General features: G+C 49.8%; 1 protein-coding gene across 4 annotated transcripts in view; it reads left to right on the top strand.

Moving 5' to 3' along the window:
• The window catches only part of UBASH3B (ubiquitin associated and SH3 domain containing B), a 141,671-nt gene that overhangs the window by 83,598 nt on the left and 37,966 nt on the right, over positions 1-20,107 (top strand). For 3 of the 4 annotated variants that reach the window (XM_003129945.4, XM_021063019.1, XM_021063020.1), the window contains 2 exons: positions 18,314-18,367; positions 19,358-19,544. In XM_003129945.4, coding sequence (XP_003129993.1) covers positions 18,314-18,367; positions 19,358-19,544 — 241 coding nt within the window. Of the gene's footprint in view, positions 1-18,313; positions 18,372-19,357; positions 19,545-20,107 lie in introns of all 4 variants that reach the window. The other variant, XM_005667439.3, reaches the window with a different exon arrangement.

Raw genomic sequence — 20,107 nt, forward strand, 5'->3', positions numbered from 1 at the left:
CAGCCTGGAATGTAGTTATTGCAAATGATACTAATTTCTGAGCTGAATTCCAGAATGGAACTGCTGCTGTGCGGATGCCAGAGTTACACGGAGCAGATATTTGTTATGCATTTACTATATGCAAAGGGCTGCATATATTGACAGCGCTTGTCTAAAGCCTAGAAAATAACCACAATTGATGGCAGTTGCATCGTGCATCACATCTTTTATCTGTAATACCAACGGGAACGTGGATTGAGTGCCCACTGTGCGCCAGCTGCTGTGTCAGTGAAAACCTCCAGATGACACTCTCAGTATTATTATCGTCCCCTGGTGTCAGATGAGAAAACTAGGGGTTTGCTATATGCAGTAAATTGCTCTAGAGTCACGTAACTGGAAGGTGGTGGAATAGGAGTCAGTCCAGGTCTGTCTCTCGAGGCCATGGCTTTGACCACTACGCCACACTGCCTTTTCACTCTAATAATAGCTTTGTGAAGGAATGGTTATCATTCCACTTTTATAGATGAGATAGCAATGCCCAGAGCGGTCTTTCCTAAATCGTAGTTAATAAACAGCAGAGCTGAACTCAGAGCCAGGTCTTCTGACCCTGTATTCAGTGTGCGTGTCAGTGAAACTCCAGTCCCTCTGTCAAAGAGCCTCTGGGCTGCTAAGGGGACAGGCCTGCCAGCACCAGATGCCCATGGCTGAGATGGGATTCAGTGGCAGGCCCTCCTTTCTGGCATATTGCTCAGGCTTGTTGGGAGAGGCAAGGCGTTCTCTCCCTGGCAGACACACTATACCCTCAGCTACGCCCATATAATGTGTGGTTGTGCTTTTGACCTAAATCCCCAAAGCTACGGAGACCTCCACTCAGCCAGGGCTAAGTGAGCTAAGGACACTTAACTAACACTTAACTCCCCTTGAGGGGAGGGGCCGGATCCCATGCTGTTGTTGTGTAAGAGAAACCAAGGAAGCGGTCTTCCCGAAGTAGGCTGGTGATGTGGTTCCAGAGAAGCCGAACTCTCAACTGGGCCACAGTCCCACCTGGTGGCTTTCAGGGGTCCCATTTCCAGGGCATCCACTGCTAGCAATGCCTTGAGGACTAACTAGGGCCTCCCTTCTGAAGACCCAGGCCTCTATTCCTCCTCCTTAGCTCAGGAGGGCATGTAAGCCTCAACTCCCTGACTTGACGTTTGGTCTCTCTCTCTTTTTGGCTGTACCTGCCGTGGAGGTTCCTGGGCCAGGGATCCAACCCACACCATAGCTGTAACCAGAGCCACAGCAATGACAATGCCAGCTTCTTAACCCAGTGAGCCACCAGGGAACTCTCTGGATATTCCATTCTTGAGATAAGGCAACTGGGTCTCCAGAAAGTGAGATTCCAGTCCTCTCATGCTAAGGAGGATCTTACCCCATGCTCTTAGGGAGAACACTCCCCACAGCCCTAGAAGTTTAGAAGCCAGGAGGTGTGCCTTCTTCCCTCTTGCAGAGTTCCCCTCCCAATCCTCTAGTGTATCTGTCTGCTTAGAGGCTCGCTCCAGTCTCAGATCAGCTCTGGCTGATTTGGGAAAAGCTGACAGCCTGGCCCTCAGCTGACTTCAGGGCCACCAGCAAAGCCCCACTCCTGGTTCTAGCCTGCCCTATAATTGGGTGCTTTAATTGGGTGCTCTGTTTATACTCAGCCAGAACTGTTATGCTGGCTTAGGGCTCACACAAGCAATGGCTGCCTGGCTGCAACCCTGTTGTTTCAAGGAGGATGGTGTTCATTATAAGGAGGGTGAAGTCTGGGGCCACACACCCCGGCCTTCTGCAGTGGATTGGGAGGCTGGGCTCATCTTCTGGAATGATCTTGGCTAATAATAGGGCTCCAGTCTTTCCTCGAATGCCATGTTAAGTCACTGGGCTCCACGTCACATCCATCATTGCTGTGCATCCTCCTAGACCAGCGTGGGAAACCTCCAGGTGAATAGAGGCACCAGAGTTGCTGGGGGCTGGAGTTACAGACAGGGTGAGTTCAAGGGAGCAGTTGCAATTTGAGGAGGTGGAAGGAGGAAAGGTCTGGGTGGAGCAGGGATGTGTTTGGAACAGGAACAGTTTCTCACCTCAGAAATGTCTTATCTGATGGTCATGAATTAGGAGCTTCCTAAGCAAATGGGACATGTAATAGTACCAAAAGCATTAGAGGATGGAGACCGGTCTTGATCTTAGAGGCAGTAAGGAGCCATTTTGGTCTTTGGGGCACAGGGGCATGATAATAGGGGTATTTAAGCAGAAATATTTCCTTGGAGGTGCACACGACAGATTGAAGTAATGATCCCAAGGCACAGAGAGCAGGTGGATGAGGCAAAGTATTCTTAAGGACCATGTAGTGGGGACTCAGAAGCAACTTGAAGGCAAGGTCAATGACACAAACTATAGTTTCCAGAGGATATTCTGTTATATTATCTCATTTGGTTTCATGCAAACAGCTCCTGGGGGAGAGTAGTAGTATTCTCGTTTTACAGCTTAAGAGAGTGAGATTCAAAGGGGCTGATTGCCCCTGTGAATGGAATCAGGACTGGAGCCTGGGTCTTCCCTTTTCCTAGTCCTCTGCTCCTTCCAAATACATTTCACGTCCTTCTCTTGTTGATTTTTCCTGTCTTTCTTAGCACCCAGGCCAGGGAAGCACCAATGGGGGCTCAGAAACCTTCTTAGAGAATGAACACTAGGGGAAATCAGAGTTTTTTAGAAGAAGTCTGACGTGTAACTTTGAGTTGCTATTATCACCATACCATCACAACTGTATTCTCTGCCCTATCAAACCTGCCTAACTGCGAATTCAATAAATGCATTCAAGGAGTTCCCTGCTGGCCTAGTGGGTTAAAGATCCGGCATTGTCATTGCTGTGGTGCGGTTTTGATCCCTGGCCTGGAAACTTCTGTGTGCCGTGGGCATGGCCCCTCCTCCCAAAAAAGTTGTTAATTAAGTGCCAAGTGTGTGCCAGACCCCTCTCCAGGGACTTGAGGTCTAGAAATGAACAAGGCCACATTCTTGCTCTTGGGGAGCTTATATTCTAGTGTGTCCCTGTCCCCTCAGCACTCTGTGGGGGTGAGAATGTTTGTATCTATCCGGCCAGCATGGTAGCCACCAGCACCTTAAACGCAGCCAGCGTGATGAGGAACTGAATTTTTAGTTTTATTTCGCATGTGGCTAGTGGCGAGCATATTGGCCAGCACAGTTGATGGCAATAGTGAGGGGATTTCCACATTTACACTCATTTGCTAAGAAAGACAAACTACAGGATGAAATTAATCTTTTCCTCAGAATAGTGGAGGCTGCCTTTCTAGCATATGGCGGCCACCCCAGAAGTGGCAATGGACCCTCTCTCTTGTCCTCAAGGACGCTGTCTCCCTGAGAAGCCAAAAATGGCTCCTCACTTTCCTGGAGAGTCGTTCTCTTTGGGTCTTAACTACACTACTGAACACAGACTAGCAATTGGAGGACCCCCAACCTGTGTTTCATCTGGGAGAGCCGCTGACGGGGTCAGACCGAGCACGCTTGGCTTAGAGAGAATATGGTTCCTTCCCACTGGGTGAAGCAGAGTGAGGCTGGAGGCTGCCACCTGCAGGGAGGGCCGCTTTCCATTGCTTTGGGTGTTTGTAAGTGTGACTCCTGCTTTGCTATCCAGTGTCATTGCCCCTGAGGAGTCTCCATGGCCCCCCTCCCCCAACCTCGCCAGGCTACCCTTCCTCATCAGGCCACATCTGGCTCTTCTGTTTTACCTCTCACTGTCATCCTGGGGAATGGAAACAGCCCAGCTGCCTCCCCCAGTGTGAGGAAGGAGAAGAGAACCCACAGGACACATAACACATGGGCCATTGGAACTGGAAGGGGACTTTGAGCTCCATCTAAGCCCTTTCCGTTTTCCACGATCCCAGGAAGGTCAGAGACTTGCTCAGGATCACACAGTGATAGAGCCACAGACCAGAATTGGCTGTCCCCCCAGCTCAGCCCTTCTCCCGGGGGCACCCAATGGATAGTCAAAGCGGTGGGAAGAAGTGATGGGTTGGAGTCATGTACATGACAATAATTTGTGAGTCCTGGGTTCTAAGTTAGCTCTGCACCAACTCACCGTGACCTTCAGGAAGTCGTTTTTCTCTCCAAGCCTCAGTTCCCTGCCCTATGGAATGGAGAAGTTAGACTCTGCCCTCAGTCCAGTGGTGGAGGGCAAGGGACACAGGACACAGGGTTCCTAGGCAGCTGGCTCACGAGCTGGTTAAGGAAGAGCCTCAGTTAATTAGGACAGAAAGAATCAAGCCCTGCATTGTGACATAAGATCACCATGTGTTGGCCTGAGAGGAATCCAGGCCGACCGCAGTCAGGGGTGACATTTGAATGTGGCAGTAAAAATAAATGGTGTGAAAAATTCTTAGGCACGCTTGGCCTTGAAAGCCACAGAGAGCTAAGTCAGGTACTCTTTGTGAATCGGAAATGTAGGACCACGTCTTGCTCCTTGGAGCCAGTAACTGGATTGGATTCTTAAGCTTGCACGTTTGTAAGTTTAAGCCTAATGCTCTGCCTCTCTCTCTCTAAGCCTCTGCTTCCCCATCTTGCAAAACACCTAAAAGACGTGCCCTGAGGATTAAGTAAGATGGTTACCTGACACTTCCTCCTTCCCCGCCTCCTCCCCTCGCACCCCACTTATTTCCTGCATCCCAGGAAGGGGGCACGTTTGGCTCTTTGCAGACTCTGCTCCCTTCACATCGGGGGTGGTTGGAGCTGTTCTCCAAGGCTGTAGCGCCTCAGTGTGGAGGGCTGTGGTAAGGCCGGGGGCAGCTGTGGGAGGAGGTCCAAGAAGGAAGTAGGACCCAAGACCGCACAGAGGGGAGAAGCCTCTCAGCACAGGAGCACCTGCCTGGAGCTCAAGAAGTGTTGCGAGATCAAAAGGACATCGAGCAGCACAGTCTAAGCCAAAAAGCCAGAGACACAGCCTGGTGATGTGCCAAGAGCACAGCTTGGGGACTTAGGACACCTGGCGTCCTGTGCCTGTCGTTTACCTGGGCGGTCTTAGTTCCTCATCTGCCACACGAGAGGATTGATCTCCAAGGCCTGAAATTCTGTAAGCATCCTAAATATCATATCTTAATACCTATACCGTCAGCAGAATTTGTGATCTTGGACACACACTTAACAAACATACACACGTCATCATGCTCAGAGGGGCCCATCGTGGTCCTAGGTATTAGCAGACATCTGATAAATCTAGCTATTCCAGGCTATGCATGGGATACTGGACGAATGGTTTGTATTTTTCTATCCATAAAATAAAATTACTGATTGACTTCTGGTTCCTGTTCCCTTTCCTCCTAAAGCATCAAGGGAGGAGGGCTTGTGAGGTGGAAGGGCTCCCAGCTCCCAGAAATTTAATGGGAAAATAAGACCTTGTTTTTTTTTAAAAAAAAGAAAAAACAAACAAAAAACCCTAAACCCTCCTTTGACGAGGCTTCCTAAGGTCCCCAGGGTGGCACTGTGCTTTCTGCCCACCCAAGGGGGTATTGCCTCATTCTCTGAGCTCTGGGAACTGAGGCCCAGGGGATCAGACAACACGACAAAGGGGTGATGGTCTTGGGGGCGGGAGTCGGGCCAGCAGCAGACAGGAGGCTGCCCGGAGAGCTGGGACCACTCTCACTTCCCAGCGTGTTTGCTCAAGTCCTTTGTGATATAGAAAGTGCCCCCCCACCTCCCCCATGCCCCGTGAAAGGGGAAGCAGTAAGCCACATCAGGAAATTGAACCTGACCTCTCAGCCGCCTCACTGCGCTGGAACAGGGAGGGTAGAATTTCCTGGGATTTTAGCTGCAGCGTAAACCTCTCAGGCATCAGCCAAGAACTGTTCTGTCCAGGAGAATTCCAGACCAGGCTTAACCTGAGAGTTGGAGAAAGTTGGGAAGGGCAGTCGGCAGGGGTGGAGAGGGAGCCAGTGGTGGAGGAATGCAGACCTTGAACTTGCCATTCCTTCTTGCCATTTCACATACCTGTACCAGAGCCCTGGAATGAGCTTTTGTTACCCAGGGAACGAGCTCAGAGAGGTTAGGTCACTTACGTGGGGTCTGGCATCTAGAGAGGGAAGTTGCAGATTCCAGCCCCACTCTGTGACTCTGAGTCTGTCCTGGCCACTCTGTTCAACCCCTCCCTTAAGTACCAAGCTATGACTTTTGGCCATGTAACAGCCTAAATCAGGTTTAAATGGTGGCAGGAGTGAGATGAGGATATATTCATGACAAAGGAATCAGATCATCCAGTTTCAACTGGTTCTGGGACTGAGGCCTCCCATCTCTGACATTAGATACCTAGGTTCCTTCTTAATGCTACATTGGTCTCGGTAGCCATACCAACCAATGCTCAATTGATGTTACTTTTTGTGTGTGTGTGTCTTTTTGTCTTTTCTAGGGCCACACCTGTGGCATATGGAGGTTCCCAGGCTAGGGGTCAAATTGGAGCTACAGCTGCCGGCCTATACCACACCCACAGCAACTCGGGATCTGAGCCGCTCTGTGACCTACACTACAGCTCATGGCAACACTGGATCCTTAACCCACTGAGCAAGGCCAGAGATCAAACCCACAACCTCATGGTTCCTAGTCAGATTAGTTAACCACTGAGCCACAACAGGAACTCCTGATGTTACTTTCCATCCTATTTTCCCTTTCCTGGAAAGGTGGACATCCATTCATTTTCTTTTACTCCACACTAGAAGCGTATTGACTTAAAACACACACTTTTATTATCTCCCGTTTCTGTAAGTCAGGAATCTAGGCTTAGCTGGGTTCTTTGCTCAGCATCTGGTTGCAATTAAGCCCTTGGCCAGGGCTATATTCTCATCTGGAGGCTCAACTAGGATCCACCTCCAACCTCATTCAGGTTGCTGGCAGAATTCAGTTCCTTTTGGTTATAGGACGGAGGGCCCTAGTTCTTTGCTGAGTATTGGCTGGAAGACACTCTCTGGTCTTAGAGGCCACCCACAGCATGTCGCTTCTTCAAGGCCAGCAGGGGACTGAGTCATTTAGAGTCTTATATGTGTATCACAGTGGAATCAGTGAAGTGACGTTCATTGCTTTTGCTGTATTTTGTTGGACAGAAGCACGTCATGGGTCTCACCCACACCGTGTGGGAGAGGATCAGACCCTGAGTGAATACCAGAAGGCAGAGATTACTTGGGTGTCGTCATAGAGTCTGTCGGCCACATTGGAGAGCTAGACCTTTTTTTTTGTGGTCTTTTTGCCTTTGCTAGGGCCGCTCCCACGGCACATGGAGGTTCCCAGGCTAGGGGTCTAATCAGAGCCGTAGTCACCGGCCAACACCAGAGCCACAGCAACGCAGGATCCGAGCCGCGTCTGCAACCTACACCACAGCTCATGGTAACGCTGAATCCCCAACCCACTGAGCAAGGCCAGGGATCGAACCCGAAACCTCATGGTTCCTAGTCGGATTCGTTAACCACTGAGCCACTATGGGAACTCCGAGAGCTAGACCATTAACACCTTCATGAAGCTCACTTTTTGGCTGCACCTGAGGTATGCTGAAGCTCCAAGGCCAGGGATGGAATTTGAGCCACAGTAGCAATGCTGGGTCCCTAACTGCTAGGCTACCAGGGAACTCCTGATGTTTATTTTTTTAAAAAAATGTATTTAACACTTACTCTGTGTCAAATACTGTACCAGATGTTGGGACCACAAAGTATCCAAGAAATGATCTCTGCCTCAGGTAGCTCACAATCTATTGCAGAAGATAGATCCTTTAAATGTAATGCAGAAGATGCTAGGATACAACCAGGTATGGGGTGTTTGGGTGCCCAGACCAGTCAGGGACGGCTTCCAGAGGAGAAACACGCATGTGGAGTGTGAAAGTATAGATAGAAAGCAGCCAGGTAACTGAGGGTAGGGTTGGTCTTGCCGAAGTGGAGGCGGTTATACCCACTCCACGAAACTGGTTAAGGATTATATAAGCTGACACCTGTAAACGCACAGCCCAGAGCAGGTGGCCATTCCTATGGGCTTCCTCCTCTTTCTAATTTCCGTTTGTTCAAGTCATAGGCTGACTTCCCTCAAGGGCAGGGGCCATGGTCTCCTATCTTTATGTCACAGCCCTTAGCACGGAGCTGAACACAGTATGTGCCACTGAGGGACAGTTTAATTGAGTGAACAAACAAATGAACTGTCAAGAGGCGGACCGAGAAAGCCGTGCTGTGGTGTTTTGCAGCAAGTTCCCCTAGATGGTTGCTGCCATGCCTCACCTCACCTTGACCCAGAAACAGGGTGTCTGCGCTGGTCCTGACATCCATGTGTGACCAGTGGCTGAGCACGCACCTGAATGCCACACCAGTTTGGGGACCTGGGCCCTGTTCCATAATCTCTCTAAGCCTCACTCTTCTCATCTGTTCAGTGAGAGAAATTCACCTTTCTCAAAAGAGCTAAGGGATGGATGAGGTCATGTTTATTGAAAATGTTGAGTACACTGCTTGGCTCCTGGTAAACCCTCATATCACCTTTGCTAAGAAATCACCTGTGTGAAGAGGTCCATGGCAATGCTGTGTGGCAACAGTGTCTCTGCCTGGTCAGATGTACTTTGCTCTGACCCCCAAACACTGTGAGTCAGAGCTTCTTCTGCAGTTCTAGGCTGAAACTATTACAGAAGGACTAAAAATCATCCATGTTTAAGTATTTTTAGCTGATTCTAGTGGCTCGGAGAGGAAGGAGGTGGAAACGAGAGGAGGAAAAAAAGATTCTTCTTTGTGACCTGAAATGACTCCTCATTTACATCTGTTTCTCCCAGATCCTTTTTGGGGTAGGGGGGTTCCCTCTCTCTGTGCTCAATTCCACTTGGCAGTCAGCGCGGTTGAGACTAACCTCAGGGACGCAGTCGTACCTTGGAGCTCTGGACAGGAAGAGAAAGCGGGTCAGAGTTCTGGTCAGCCCGCTGCTGTGCGCTGCTGTGTGAGCTGCTGTGTGAGCGCTGCTGTGTGAGCGGAACGAGCATTTGAGCCTCCCTGTGGCCTCCTCCTCTTCTGTGAAGTGAAACTAACAAGGATGCTCTGGCTGCCTCTCGGGGCTGTTGGGAGGATCCAGGAGTGGTGATATAAAAGTCTTGAGAAGAGCACTGTGTTGTGTTCATCAGTGAGCCCCATCGCTCCCCCTCCCCAGGCAAGGACTGCCTCCTTGAGGGCAGGCCCTTGGGGCTTCCTGGGTCTTCCTGCAGAAGCTTTCCTGCCTCCTGCACACCCCAGAGCATCTCTGCATCCTCTGCCAGGCTACCCGGCCTCCCTGTGGCTCTGTATTAACCTCCCGCCCTCCACGTTGCCCACAGGGACACAGTTTTTTTGTTCAGGGGACACTTTTGCCCTCAAGCCAGCTGGACTTTCCTCTGTAGGGATGCAGAGACTCTGCACAACAGACACTGCCCTTCCAGGGGTGCCTGATGTCCATGATTTTCTATAGTACTTGTAACCTAGATACAGAATCTTCTAGCCTGACAGAGTCAGAGACCAATGCCTTAATGTGAACCCACCACACAGCTGGCGAGAGCACAGACCCACAGTCCCTCCTCAGGTGGCTCTTAGGAGGACTGCGTATGAAAGCCCGCAGAAATGGTCAAGTCCCAGAGAGGAGATGGCCACCAAAATATAAATCATGGCCATTTTTATTGAGCACCAGGCAGGCAACCAGGCCATGGGTTATGATAACTTTTGTGATTTCCTTTGATCCGATTCCGGGATCCCTGGGTCCCCAGCTTGCTGTGTGTCCTTGGGCAAAACAGAGGCAGCTTCTGATCCTCTTGTTTCCCAGGGAATGATAGTGATTTGGCATGTAGAGTGGATTCAACTTTTGACACGTTCCCTCTGTTCCCCTAGTAGTTCATGTAGTTCAGAGGGTGTCACTCCGAGGCGTGGGGAATAGAGGTCCCCAGGGAGCGCTCGTTACAGGGTCCCAGAGGGAGAAGGGGACCCTGGCCAGCCTCTCCCTGGTGCCTGATGACTGTAGACACCCACTCAGGGCTGCCCTCCTCCTTTTGGTTTCCTTCAGGGAGCAGCAGCTGTGTCCTTCCCCTGCTCGGGCCGCTCAGTGACTCCCAGCTTCCTTCCTGCTGGAATCTAAGCTCCCCAGCCCACCTCCCCGCAGTCTGGGCTGTGTCTCCCTCGGTGAAACCTCTCCAGTAGACCTTCTCTCCATGACAGCTGCACATCCTTGGCTGGCTTTCCCTCTGCACCTTTTCTTGTGTCATCACCTTCTCCGGGATGCTTTTCTGTCTCCCCCAGTCTCCCCTATGCTTCGAGACCTTCCCAGCTGGTTCTAGATTGCGTTAGCAGGGAGGGGAGGGCATCTGGGTCTTTTGAGGCCCAGTTCTGAAATATTCCTATTGGCCTGAAACTGACAGGCATTCATTCTGGGAAGATTGCAAAGAGGGTTCAATAATATAGCCAGGCATCTGTGCAGATGTTCTTTTTCAGTTCCTAGTGTATGCCAGGCACTGTGTGGAGCTCTTCATTAGCTGATACAGACATTAACCATCATTCTCTCCTGTAAGGTAGGTATTGTTATCCTCATTGACGAGACCGGGAAAATGAACCTTAGGATAATTAACTTGTCTGCAGTTCCGTGATTAGTAAGATCTCGGCTCCTGAGAATGTGCCCCGTTTACGCAGCAAACACTCCCTGGTGCCTCCAGACAAAAACTCACTGATCTGAGGGGGAGGAAAGGCCTTGTCTGGATCCCAGGAGACTCAGAACAGAGGCAAGGAGAAGTGTGTTCTCTTATATCCACCACCCGTGGTCTAACAGCTGGTTTCCCAATTGCAAACAGCTGCCCCCCCACCGCAGAGGCCAGAGCCCCAGCCCCTTCCTAGCAAGAATAAACCAAGGCCTCCCCACACGGGCCATAGGGCTCCGCCGCGTAAAAACATCGGGGAACCTAAGCAGCGTTTCCCCTGCCGACCACCCCCTGAGGAGCACTGCCTAATAGGCTCTTTACGGGTTGGAAAATAGAGTCCTGTTGATGCAAGAGGAAGAAGGACATCACCACGTCACCGCAGGTTGAAATCCTCCCCCTGGAAGGCCTTGGTAAGCCCCCAAATAGCTCAGCAATTTTTTTTTTTTTCTACTCTGATTAGCTTGATGGAAAAGCCCATAGCTTTTTCTTCCCATTGGTCGGCTTATGGGGGTAGTGATCCTGCCTCCCCCCAGCAAGCCTGCTGGCCTATCGATTGTTAGATGTACGGCTCTCAAACTCTCCAACAGGCCACGGCTGCTGAGAGCACAGGCCATTAGCCCCAGCCAACTGAAAGGGTTCACCGCCAGGAGACTGATTCTGAAATTGGGTCTTTATGATCAATATATCTTTCTCCATTAGGCTCATTTCCTCCCAAGGAAATGCGTAGGGCCATTAGGGTGTATGTGCATTGACAGGCCTCTCCACTGTCCTCCTTCATAGCGAGGAAGACAGAGCCGGCACAGACTTGAGAGATGCGCTTGTTAGACAGAACTGCCCAGGCTCCTTTCTTTTCTTTCTTTCTTTTTTTTTTTTTTTTGTCTTTTTGTCTTTTTGTCTTTGTAGGGCCGCATCGACGGCACATGGAGGTTCCCAGGCTAGGGGGTCTAATCGGAGCTGTAGCCTCTGGCCTACACCACACAGCCACAATAACGCCAGATCCAAGCCACATCTGTGACCTACACCACAGCTCACAGCAATGCCAGATCCTTAACCCACTGATAGAGGCCAGGGCTCAAACCCACAACCTCACAACAATTCCTAGTCAGATTTGTTTCCACTGAGTCACGATGGGAATTCCCTGAATCCTCTTTTCTTAAGGCCTGTAAGAACAGGAAAGATATCCTTCAAAGGTACAACCTTGGAGGAAGTACATCCTTGTCTGGTCATAAGAAGGAATGGGCGGAATACTCTCAGGATCTCTGCAGCCACGGAATCACTGTTTATCAATTAGAATTGCCTCTGAGGACCTCAAAACACTTTGTAAATGTCCTGTCTTTCTTTCTCAACTTTCTTGTGAGCGCATTCATCACCTCCTCATTGGCGATTAAAAAAAAAAAAAAAAAAAAAAAAAAAACCTAAAACTCCAAATTGGGAAATGACTTTCTTTGGGGAAATGGCAACTAAAATCTGGTGTCCACATTCTAGCTCCTGCAAGGACACACTGGGGCAACAGTTTTTGACCAGGCCTTGATTTTCGCTAAAGCCAGGAAGGCTTGGCTAAAACACCACTTCTGCCTGCTCCTTGGCTTGGGTGGCTCTGAGCTGCTTGTCAGTGCTCCTTCATGCTCATTTGGCCTCTGATCATCAATTCAAATTGGCATTAGCTCTGTAAGCATTGTATTGACCACTGGTAGCCACCAGGGTAACCATATCAGAAACTGAAGTCTTGATTAATGGACCATAAATGGTGAGAGGGGCTGTGGGATGTCAATTCAGGCTGGTTGCTCTATAAGCATCTCTCCTCACTGGCCACTGCAGAGCCTGGACTCCTGTCTGCCCTGTATTTTGTGTCCGCGCCCCCCATTCTCATACCCTGCTGGTCCTGATGGGGGTGCTCTGCACCTGGGGATACTCTCTTGCCAAGAAGTCCCATTCCAACCTGGGAAGTACCCCAGATCTCCAGGGTCACACCCAGTGAGAGGTTTAGGGACCATGTCTCCCTAAGTTTCCAGAGAGGATGGAGTTTGGAGGCCGCTGGCTGAGATGCTGCTCAAGGCTCTAGGCTGATGCTTTGACCAATCGACATATTCCTTTGACTAATGCAGACTCTGGTCATAGCCTCCAGAATCAGCCCCTAGATTGGGATGGCCACAGAGATGACAGGACAGTGGATCCGTCAGGGTAGAGCCACCCAGGTCCAGGGAGCCTTGTCGTAATACTGGCTTCACTATTTGTCATGAGGCTTAACATCTAAGTGCCTGGCACAGAGAAGGCCTTCAGTCATGGACTTCCTTGTCATTTTTTTCCTACTAGAGAGACAAAGATGCTCAGTTACCCGCTTGCCTTCTGTTCTCAGGAGAGCCGTCAGCTTCAGGCAGGCTCAGGCTGCCTCAAACCATCCATAAAGAAGGTTGGCACTGAGCAGATGGCTTGTCATGGGGCAAGATTAAATCTGCTATTTTGACCTAAAACCACATTACAAAACAGCATCTGTTTTGCAAACAACACCCTAGAAGAATTCCTCAATTTTGCTAGGGGTACCAGTGGCCTCTTTATATGACTAGATTCTTTAACCAAGAGAAATTGAAGTTGGGTTCTATCTAAGTTTGCCCATCCCCCAGTCTAGTGCAGATCCAGGTGAAAGAATGAGCTATCCAATTAATTAGGTCATCTTTTAATTGAATGCACAGTATTAGATGTGGAAATTCAACAATAGATATCCTGGAAGTTGAGAACATTTTAAAAAATCCTTTATTACCTTTAAATGTTTCTGGAATGTGAGAATGAAAGAAAGATACATTGTTAATTTTGGTTGTACACTTGAACTTCCCTGCCCATACAATGTTGTCTCTTGCCTTCATACATTAACTCTTGACCTTGTCTTTCTTTCAAATGTCCTTTTCTCCTTGTGGATTTCTCTAGCTGGCCCTGAATCTGCTTTTAAGTTCCAGATCAAGCATGGTTTCTTCCAGGAGATTCCCAAACTTGCTCAGCTCATAGCACCCTTAGTGTCTGAGTCATTTTTACATAGAGCTTATAGGCTAATATAAATACCCAATGGTTCTGTTTAGATTCAAACAACTCAGTATCTCCTAACAACTTAAGGGCCGTGTGAAAAAAATAACACTCGAAATTGAAAGAAAAACATTTTTATTTCATTCTTTTTTTGCTATTTCTTGGGCCGCTCCCACGGCATATGGAGGTTCCCAGGCTAGGGGTCGAATCGGAGCTGTAGCTGCCCTCTACGCCAGAGCCACAGCAATGAGGGATCCGAGCCGCGTCTGCAACCTACACCACAGCTCACGGCAACACCAGATCGTTAACCCACTGAGCAAGGGCAGGGATCGAACCCGCAACCTCATGGTTCCTAGTTGGATTCGCTAACCACTGCGCCACCACGGGAACTCCTTTATTTCATTCTTAAAGAACTGCAGTTACTTACTAATATGACGTGTGTGTCTGTTGAGCACTGCACAACTGCTCAAACCTTAGGATCAGCTTGGAGACTGCTGCTCTCATTTCTTTTTCTCCATTGGTCTTCCTTGGGTACTTGCATTTTATTATAGCAGTTGCCCAAACCCCAGCCTCAGAAAGATAAGATATCAAGGGGAATACAGGACAATCTTATATTGAAACTGTGATTACCTCGAGCTAGTAGCTTATGTCCAACAGGTGGTGAGGATGGCTGTGTATCCTTCGAGAATTAAAAATTTCTGTGTGGTACCTCTGAGTTGGCTGTGGGGTTCCCACCTAGAAGAGCTTTGTGGACATTGTGAGAACCTCAGCCCCAGAATCTGCCCCCTCCTGTGTCAGTACCCCTCTTTCAAGCTGCCCCAGCACTCTGCACATCTCTTATTGAGGCATTTGTAAGAAGCTGCTTGCATGTCTGAGGCTGTGAAATCTCCAAGGGCATGGACCATCCCTCCCTCTGATTTGCTTGCCCGGTGATAGCACAGTGCCTGGCACACAGTTGGTGCTCGACTGAGAGGTCCTGAACTCCTGGGAGGGTCTCAGACCACAGCAGAACACCAGAGACCCAGGGCAGCTGCAGCGGAAGTCAGCCTGGGCAACAATTAAGCAGGAAATTCCAGTCAGGCTCAGAACTTGAGTTTCTGAGAGGGAGTGAGACTCCTGCTGGCCCTGGACCTGGGACCAGCCTGAATTCACTCACCAGGCCTGGATCCAGCCAAGGGCACCAGAGGCTATGACCTCTGAAAGGGCTCCATCCATTCAAGTTTTAGATCAGAGGGCGACACTCAGTAAACTCTGGGTTTTATTTTTGGTTTACATTTGGTTTCCTGCCAAGAAGGGAATAAAGATCATGGAAGGAAGAAAAGGGGAGGAGGGAGGAAGGAATGCTGCTTTGCCTCCCACAAACTGTGACCCGTGTGGTTGAGTAGCGCCAGGGCCTTGGGGCCAGATCTATCATGGACCCAGAATTCAGCAGAGCCGAGGGCAGGTGGTCACAACCACCCCAGGCAGAGTGAAGCAAGGCTGGCAGTGGGTGCTGCTGGTTCCTCTGCGGCGGGCTAAGGTCTTCACAGCTGCTTGCCAGATTATTTGATGAGACCTTAATTTCATCTGATTTGTGCCCCTTCGTCCCCAGCATTTGTGTTTGTATCATTTTTTTTCACACTCTGCTAAGAATGAACCCTAGATATCATTACGAAGGTTAAGACCAGGGTCCGACATCAAATTTGTATTGTCACAGAGTAGCCGAACCTCAATCGTTGACCTGTCCCACTGATTCCAACCATGAAAGTCCCATCTCACTAGTGGGTCACTTGAATCCAATGACTGGAGTACTCTCCTTGGCGTTTAAAGGGATTCTCCCCCTTAGTCTGCTCGAGGTCTCCAGCAGGCTCTGCCGACGTCCGAGTCACTTCAAAGGCAGCAGCTATTCAAGCTCAGCCTGGGGTTTGGGGTCCACCCCACACACCCCTCTGTTCTTGGCATGGGCCACGTCCATGGACCATGGAGGTGGGGATTCTATGGCAACAGGCTTTCTCCAGCATGGGGGGGAGGGGAGACCTTCTGCCACTGCCATGTTCAGTCTGTTCTGTGGGCGGAGTTCTGGCAACAAACTCAGCCCACTCCATCATCAGCCTGGCAGTGGGTGAAGGAGCCGCCCAGCTCGGGACCCTGGGGACCAGTTTCTCCTCCTACAGCCTCCTGCCCAGAGAATCACACACCTGTTTCAGATCGGTAACTACTTTCTAGAAACTTTCCCAAAGCAAAACCAATCAACGAACCAACCAAACACAAACATTTTCAGTCATACTACTTCCAGGAAGTTCTTGCTGATATCTAACCTGAGCCCTGTGTGCTGCTTTTACCATGGCTCATCCCCACTAGAGGTGCTGTATCAGATATGATAACTGTCTATAAAACCGAAGCCTTGTCTGCTTCCAAAGGAAGAATTTCGGTTCCCATGGCCGTTTACCACCACAGCCTTTTCACCCACACCTTTCCTTACTCCTCTCAATTGCATCCTTAAATCCCCACTAAAACTTGTCTTTGGAGTTAGATGGACCATAACTTAATGAGATCTTTCATTTCCAGAGGACATTCCTAGCATTTAAGGAGAAATAAATTTCAGATAAAATCTATTTTGTTGGGGGAAGAACCTAAAGAAAAAAAAAAAAAAAGAAATTGAATCCTTTATATAAATAGCACATCGTACCACAAGTGAGTTTTCCTTTTCCCAATTGTTTTTGAAACAATGGGTCTTTTTTTGGTGATTTTAATCCCTCAGAGATTCTAACCTCTAAAAGACCATGTTTTGTATTTTTTTGTGGGTACGCGTGGCCTCTGATTGTCTAGTAAGTGGTAATGAAAACAGGGCTGGCATTGTGGCAGTGATTAAGCACAGTATCTAGGTGCGGGAAATAGAGGATTTCCTGTGTTTCCAGCCTTTTCTGCACCAGCTTCTGTTCCAAGGGGTTCTGAGGAGTCTGCCTTGCTTCTCCATGACCTCCTCCTACTGGAAGTAGGCTTGTCTTCTACAGTGCCATTCTACTGAGTAGAGTTTTTTTATCCTGAGCATTTGGTATTTGTACTCAGACTTTTGTGGGAAAAAGAAGGCATTTCTCTGAGGAGAGTAGAGCAGAGCAAGTGCAGCTGGCCTTGAATTAGGCTGGCGCCTGCCCCTCCCTCAGCCCTCGCTGTCGCCAGGCTGCCCTGAGCATGTGTCTTGACTTCCTTCCTGAATTTCCCCTGGTGTCAAGTGAAGAGGTTGGGCCCCCAGATGATCCCTGAGGTCCGTTTCAACCTGACCCTCTGTGGTTGTCACTGCATCATAAGGTCTCATTGTTCCACAGAGGAAAAGGAAGGAGGTGCTGGGTTCAGCCGCCAGTCGGGAAAAGGATGCTTGGAAAGAGCGTCAGGTTAAACTAGAAACGCTTCTCCTCTCTTCTGTCCCCCCAAGGACCCTGAATTGGTGTGGTATAAGGGGACAGGGATGATCAATTACCTGCAGTGTGTCAGGTGGTGTTCGAGGCTCCTGGCTGCGGAGAAGAGATACCAGGTGAATGCTGTCACCACAGCCCCTGCACACAGCCCCCCCCGCCACCAGCAGGAGCCTATGTTTTCTTTAGGTCTCCCTTGAACTGTTGCTTCCCCAGTGGAGCCCTCCCCAGCTGCTCAGCCCAGGTCAGATCCCCATCCTATGTTCTTAGGGTTCTTTGGGCTCCTTCTTCATTGCATTGACCACCAACTTCGTTAAAAAATTATCTGTGCAATTAACGTTTTCACGACTGAAAACTCCACGAGGGCAGGGATCATATCCATGTGTTTTTCACCATATTCCCAGAGCCTAGCATGGTGCTAACAAAGTCATAGCAATTCAGTGGGTACGACCTGAACAAACATAAACTTGAATGCGTGAACAGATGGACGGATAGCAAAGCCGGGTACAAACCCAGCATTGTCTGGTTTTGGGAGACCCGCCTGACGTTTCAGAAGCCCTCTCCCTGTATGTTTGTGCATAGGGCTGTGACTTGCTGCCAGGACCACCCTGTGATACTGTGATACGCCAGCCATAGCACTTTGTTTCTCCAGCAGTGGGAGTGGCAGTGGCCCTTCTCTGGCTGCCCCCCTTTTACCCGGTGCTACTTGTCTGTAAAATAGTTGGAGACTCTGGTCTAGCCTGAGGCTCGTGGTGGTGGCTGGAGGTGGGGGACGGGGCCGGGGGGGGGCACTGGATTGAACCAAAGCAATTGTCCTCGTGGGCATTCAGCGTCAAGTCTTAGTACCCTCGGCACCACTTTCTAGCACAATCTGCCCAGGGGTTGCGAATGAGAAAAGGCTCTGGAGGGGCTCTGGGTCAGGAAGAGTGAGTGGATGAAAGGAAAGGAGAGAAAAGCAAGACTTGATAACCTTTAGGGAGGCAGAAATAAAGTCTCATGTGGAAATGGCTAAAAATAGATGGTATGGGCTGTCAGGCTGCATGCAAATCTAATGCTAATTACATGGAAATTAATCACAAGTCCTAACCGCCATAAGACTTGCTGTGACCCTTGGGGAGATGTCCTGCTGTAAGTGTCTCCCCCACACCCCCCCAGGAGCCTGCTTCACACCCAGCTCTTGCCACTGCAGTGAGAAAAGCTGATAGGAGGCTAAAAATACTAACAATAGAAATGTGATTTCTTGCAGACAAAAAGCCTTGGCATCCACAGGAGGAAGAAGTGTTCAGGCAGCATGTGACTGGTTGGTATGAAATAAATAAATTGAGAAAATAGCATGTAATTAACTCTAAGTGTATGTGGATGAGCAGAGATGTGCAGCCTGTCTCTAATGGACCCATCCGGGGGGAGAGGAGCCAAAGGACCATGTGACAAGGCTGAGTATCAAGCCACTTGTCTCTTCTGTCCTGACTCTGAGTGTATTCTCCTCTGAGCTGCCTAAAGAAAGGCAAAGAATTTCCAAGATACAGCCCCCATCATGAGATCCGCCCCCCTCTAGTCACTTAAAGATCCACTTTAGATAACTGGGCAGATTGATTTAGAAATATCCTCCTTACTTTCTAGGATGTTGCTACCCAGGGCTGACCCCACCAGGGGACCCTCTCGAAGTATCCCTTGTCTTTGGAGGCACGTGGGTTTGGTCAGACTGAGCTGGAGGGACAGACAGGCCAGGTTGGGCTGGTACTGGTGGACCAGGAAAGGACTGGGAGTTTATCCAAAGTGCTTAGGAAGTTTTTAGGGAGCTGTGGGGAGCAAATGCTATAGGACAGGCAGGAGAAGAGGTGTTGGTACATCTGAGAGGGTGAGCTTCAAGGGGTGGATTTTTAAAAAATTTTTTTATTAGGATATAGTTGATTTGCAGTGTTGAGTCAATTTCTACTGTACAGCATAGTGACCCAGTCATGCATATAGATACAAGCTTTTTCTCATATAATCTTCCATTATGATCTTTCCCAAGGGACCATAAATTGTTGCCTGTGCCAAAGAGTAGGACCTCATTGCTTAGCCATTCTAACTGTAATAGTGTGCATCTACCAACCCCAAACCACCCTCCATCCATCCCACTTCTGGCCACAGAGAAGAAGGGGTGGATTTTTAAAGCACAGACCTGAAAACCCTTCTGCTGGCTGTGCCTGGGGGATGGAGGCTGCGAAGGGTGGGTCTCTCTTTCGGTTCCTCCTTTGCTTCCCTAGTTCTCAAATGCGGCCCGCTCGGCCCCCTTTCTCTCTGACAGGTTGTTCTCCCATGTCGGTGACCCCTTCCTGGATGACCCCCTGCCCCGGGAGTATGTCCTCTACCTCCGGCCCACTGGCCCCCTGGCGCAGAAGCTTTCCGACTTCTGGCAGCAGTCGAAGCAGATCTGCGGCAAGAACAAGGCACACAACATCTTCCCCCACATCACCCTCTGCCAGTTCTTCATGGTGAGCCGCAGCCCCCACCCCTGGGTGCCCCATGGGATGAAGACAAAGCTGGGAGCCTCTTAGGATGTTGGCAGGAACAGTCCCGGGCTCCAGAGTGGGTTGAGCCTTCGAGGAACCAGGGAGGTCCGAGGCCCGGGAGCAGCCTGGGTCTGGAGTAGCATCGTGATATCTGCACACCATCAGGACCAGCCTGACCCGGCAGCCACTGCAGGAATGGATTCTCACACCCAGCTTCATCCTCTCTCTCGTCTCCTCCTCCCCTCTCACAGGGACAGGGGAGCCCTGGGAGAACAGGGAATGAGAAACGTAGTCTGTGACGGGGGTGAGGGGAGCGTCTTCACCTTGGACACCATCCACAGGTTATCTCCATCTTTCTAGAGACGGCAAAGATACCTTTCACCTGCCATGTGCCCTTGCCCATAATTCTGGCCATCATGATGCTTATTTAACAACTGGATCACCCCCCCCCCCGTCATATTAACTGTAAACACATCTCATCTTCTTTGATTCTCTGCAGAGATGGAGAAGAATGGGTGAGTGCCGCTAGTCACGATGAGGCAGAA

Source organism: Sus scrofa, chromosome 9 (genome assembly GCF_000003025.6).
Source record: "Sus scrofa isolate TJ Tabasco breed Duroc chromosome 9, Sscrofa11.1, whole genome shotgun sequence".
Classification (NCBI taxonomy): domain Eukaryota; kingdom Metazoa; phylum Chordata; class Mammalia; order Artiodactyla; family Suidae; genus Sus; species Sus scrofa.